Source organism: Lactuca serriola, chromosome 4 (assembly GCF_051521515.1).
Source record: "Lactuca serriola cultivar US96UC23 chromosome 4, Lser_US96UC23_V15, whole genome shotgun sequence".
Lineage (NCBI taxonomy): Eukaryota > Viridiplantae > Streptophyta > Magnoliopsida > Asterales > Asteraceae > Lactuca > Lactuca serriola.
The window spans coordinates 35,170,434-35,175,168 of record NC_136411.1 but is presented as its reverse complement, the minus strand read 5'-3'; the positions used below and the strand labels follow the sequence as shown (position 1 = coordinate 35,175,168).

The 4,735-nt window shown below is 41.6% G+C and overlaps 1 protein-coding gene across 1 annotated transcript; it reads right to left on the bottom strand.

Annotated features, from left to right (window-relative positions):
• Positions 1–282: 282 nt before the first annotated feature.
• LOC145101307 (protein argonaute 2-like) lies at positions 283–4,322 on the bottom strand. The gene is made up of 3 exons (XM_079038503.1): positions 3,665–4,322; positions 2,102–3,278; positions 283–2,021 (listed from the first exon to the last, which is right to left on the bottom strand). Exons 1-3 carry the CDS (start codon positions 4,212–4,214, stop codon positions 605–607), a joined length of 3,144 nt encoding a protein of 1,047 aa, XP_078894629.1. The 5' UTR covers positions 4,215–4,322; the 3' UTR covers positions 283–604.
• Between the last annotated feature and the right edge of the window lie 413 nt (positions 4,323–4,735).

Here is a 4,735-nt window from a genome sequence, read left to right as displayed (position 1 = left end):
ATGTTTTGCCCCCGATTCTAGCAGCCAAGCTACAGAATCTAGTTCGTTTTAGAGTTTGCACTCTTTCGGTCTTTCCCCGTTTCCCGTGGCCCATTCGAATTTGGAAGAGCTTGAATATATTTAATATAATATATTCAATTCAATTATTTTAAATTACCAAAAGAAATTTCTAAATCCAGCTGTAAACCAAGTATATTCATCTGATTTAAGACTAATAACCAGGTTCCAAAACCAACTTGAATCCTAATAAGTAAAACATAATGTTAAAATACAATGAGCCAATAACCAAAGTAAAAGGATTAAACATTAAAATTAAAACAAAAACACACAGCTTTAATACATTCGTAAGAAGATAGAACATAACATAAGACTCCAACTAAAAACTTCACCCTTCAACCACCTACGTGGAATATGAAAGGCAAAACATCAAAAACCACACAAGACAACTTCATATTTTTCAACACACTTAAAACATAACAAAAGTAAATAAAAACCAAACCAAAATAAAAAACCACGAAATGCATTAGATTCACGCACAAACTCCTTAATTCCATAAAAGGCAAGGAGGTTTGACCTGCGTATCGGCACTTCGACCCTTCAACCCTTACACAAAAAACATCGCATCCTTCAAATTCTGCTCCACGGTATAAAAAAACCGATCAAACGACGCCGGAACCGACCCCGGAGTCCCCGATTCCGATTCCGCCGCCACCTCCTGAAACATCCGACCGCGATACGCGACAAGATCCGCGTAATACACCGGCGGAACCAACGACACCGGCTTCGTACACCGCGCAAACACATAACACAAATGGTACACCAACTTTTGCATCTCATCAGACGAAAACCCAATCTCATCCCAAATCACAGAGTAATGACACGGCTTACTCGTTCCCATTCCACCAAAATGAGAACAAAGATAGAAATCAAATTCAAAAGGTTGAACAATTGTCGTGTCAACAACCGTTCCCGGTGGCACATTCCCGACTTCATTCCCGTTGTTTAGAAACAACCGCGTCGTGTGTCGCTTTTGCGCAATCACAAATGTAATCGCGGGTCGATAGCTTTTGTCATAAAGCGCTTTTTTCATATCCACCATTTCTTTGTTCAAAACCATGTCAAACTGACCATCGCTTACACCATCACGAAAAACGATAATCTTGTTGGGTTTTGTTCCGTTTATGTTGTAATAAGTGTTGACCAGGTCAACACATAAGCTTCCGAAGTTGACGATTTCTTCTTTGCGGTGGGTTTGCGGGGAGACGCGGGCGGCGTAGCGGGTGGCGGTGGGGTTGACGGAGCCGACAACGGCGGCGACAGATGGCGAGGATTCGTTGGACGGAGCGGGGTGGTTTACATCGGCTCCGATGAACATGAAATGATCCGGACCGTTGAAACGTGGGAACTTTTCGATCAACTCGACGTTGCTTCCGCCTAATTTCGCGTTGATTTTCATTCCTAAATTTGCGAGAAACTGATCGTTTGCTTTGAAGGCGTTGAAGGATAAACAACATTGTGTGATGACACCGATTTGGGTTTCAGATACCCATTTGAGGTATTTGTAGCCGTCGTTTTTGTCCGACATAATGCAGACGATTAACTGGAGGCGTTCTTTGGTGGACCTTCTAGATTCTTCCGTGACTCGTTTGAGAAGACGATCGAGTCGGTTTATGTCTGAGAATTCTCTCATGGTGGTGTGGTGGACAAAGAGAGGGTCAAACATTTGGATTCCGATGCTGTGACATCGGTTGATTAATTTTCCGATGAAATAGTCGACTTGTTGGTTCATTTGACGGTTGTCACGGTTGAAGTTTATGAGGGCCCACCTTTCGCAAGATTTTCCTTGGGTTAATGTTCTTCCTTGGAGAAGATTCCAATGACATTTCGTTTTGTCAACTGTTGTTGTCATTGTTTTTCCATTTAAGGAACCGAGTTTGAGCTGTGGTGGGGCCATCACTCGCCCGTCTACTTCTGTCATGCTCATTCCGACTTCCACATCAAAATGCTTGATGCAATTGGCACTACAATATACAAAAAGAAGGAATCAAAAAACACCGAAAGGAATGGAATCGGTAATTCCATAGAATAAAAAACAACATACCCGTTTTTGCCAGGTGCATATTCGTCACGAACCATGCTTCTTATCTCATTCCTACGAGTATTCGGATTGAGAAGAGATAAATCTTTGAGTATTCTAGCAGCTTCTTTACCCAATTGCTCTTTTGGATATCTTTTATCCTCAGCCAAAAAACAAAATTCCATAGGGACATAATTTTGTTTCTTACTACTTCCCAAATTCAAACAAGGAATACCCTTATGCTTAATCTCTTTCCCCCATTTTTCTCTGAAGTAATCTGTAAGCATGACAACTTCGGGTTCTTTCTTCCCTTCAAGATCTTCAAGAACAAAGGAAATATCCTTTGTGGCTTTTTCTGTTAATCCAGACACAACATACTTTTGATTTGTACGACGATGAGTCACACTGACTCTTAATCCAGTCAGCGCTTTAACAACAATGTTCCCAAATCTTCCAATCTCACTAACATCACGAATGTTGGGAATGGACTCCATGAGAAAGTCAATAACAGGCATTCTTTTGCGGAAAGGAATGGCAGAATAGTCCAAACACACGACTAGTCCATTCTTAGTGAGCTTTAGGCTTTGTTGAGAGCCTCTAAATGCTGCAATACCATAACCAAGGTCATCTTCTTGTCTGTGGACACGTGGATACATACCTCTTCCAACTGAAACCTTTTCCCTGAAAAGATTTGCTTTCATTACTACATCAAGAGCTTGCAACACATCACGTGGGATCTGCGTGGAGTTTCCTTTCAAGAAATCTTGAAGCTTTGAAAGAGCTAACTCGTTTCCATATTTGATGGAGCATGAGTAAGAACGACCATTTAGTTGAACATTGTAAATCCCCTCGGGTAATGAAATTGCACTGTAGATGTTTTTTTCACCATCGTATGCAGTTTGGAGTAGGGGGAATTGATTAGGGTTATCAGAACAGAGTTTCTGTTGGATCAATCGAAGCTCTGTTTTTGGAATTGATTTTTTTGCAGAGCGACTTGAGGAAGGGACATCATGTTTGACATCAACATCGTAACGTAGTATAGTCTTTGATGGAATGAACTTCACAGGAAAATGGTTCACAAGAAGCTTCACGAATCTCATGGCATGTGTGCCATGGTCAGGACGCTTAATTGGCACATTAGCATGTTCTCCATCGTCATTTGAAGGTGATACACGATTGGGGACTTCCTGAATCTGAAGGTCTGAAAATTCAAAACAAAAAAGAATCTGAATGGAGTAACAGATAGGGATTGGCGACAAAGTGTCGTCGTTTTGTTAATTTTATCAGAGACATGGAGTTATGAGAGATAATGGTTTTCAAGCTTAAACACATGATAGAAGAATTGGGATCAAATCATAAAATACGATCGTGAATTCTTAGGTTAATTGAGAGATATAGCAAGTATAATATATCAATTTGAGTACAGATAATAGCTTTTCAATACGAAAACAGTAATCAGTCAACTTAAAACCTCAATCAAAGCAAACATATTCATCAAAAAGAAACAAAATTTATCAACGATTGAAACAGAGTAAGTTCTTTAATGGATGAATAGCCTAAAAGGGATTTCCGATATAGAATACGTACCAGCAACGCGGTTCTGAGTATGAGTGAGAGCCTGAGATGGAGACTCGACTGATTGACCAGATCCAACAGGACTCCGTTTTGCTTCTCGATCGCCACCGGGATGATCCGGTGCCCGATCCGCATTCTGCCTAGCAGGAGTCCAGTACGACTGTTGACCACCACCGCCGCCGCGACCGCCACCGTCAGATACTCTACCCCTACCCCGCCCGTACTGTTCCTGATTTTGATTACTGTACTGCTGTGGGCTAGTTCTACCTCGGCCACCACCACGGGGATAGTAACCAGCACCAGAGTTGCGACCGCCACCATCTCCGCCTCTGCCACCGTAGTTGCGACCGCCACCATCTCCGCCTCTGCCACCGTAGTTGCGACCGCCACCATCTCCGCCTCTGCCACCATAGTTGCAACCGCCACCATCTTGTGAGACTCCATAACTCCGACCGCCACCATCTCCACCTCCATAGTTCCGACCACGGCCTCGTCCACGGCCACGATTGTTGCTACCACGGTTACTGTCACTCCACTCCATGTTGTTGTTACTCCACTCCATTGATCTTGATGTATGTGAATTTGGGTTAATCAAAGTAATTTATGATTTGCTTAAGAGGGTCGTGTTGTCGCGGGTTAGTTTTAAACGGGAAGAGTAGGAGACTTGAAGTAAGATTCTAGAAGACTCCGGAGACCGAAGGTGAATCGACGATTATACCCTTGTTCTTTCTGCCCAAGCAAAGGTAGCTTCGATGAAAACCGTGTGGGGTTTCATTTGTTCTTTTGTATTTTTTTTTTTTTTTTTTTTGCATTTAATTTAGGATATTGTTATAGATGTATGTTTAAATATCGATTGGATTATAAGATCATTTGTTCTTTTGTACTTTTTTTTTTGCATTTAATTTAGGATACTGTTATAGATGTATGTTTAAATATCGATTGGATTATAAGACCATTACGTCACGATAGGGATGAAGTAACTACCACGGAAATGACGGAGAAAGTTCCTTGTCATGACGGATAGACCAAGATCATTATCATTAATAATTAACAAAAATGATATATTAGCACCAAACAGGTCCA

What these genes read in the sequence shown, in the direction of transcription:
- LOC145101307 (XM_079038503.1), bottom strand. Translation starts at nt 4,214, where the DNA reads ATGGAGTGGAGTAACAACAACATGGAGTGGAGTGACAGTAACCGTGGT. An exon ending in TACTCAGAACCGCGTTGCTG is followed by an intron (nt 3,279 to 3,664) that starts GTACGTATTCTA and finishes TTGAATTTTCAG; the next exon opens with ACCTTCAGATTCAGGAAGTC. An exon ending in TATGCACCTGGCAAAAACGG is followed by an intron (nt 2,022 to 2,101) that starts GTATGTTGTTTT and finishes TGTATATTGTAG; the next exon opens with TGCCAATTGCATCAAGCATT.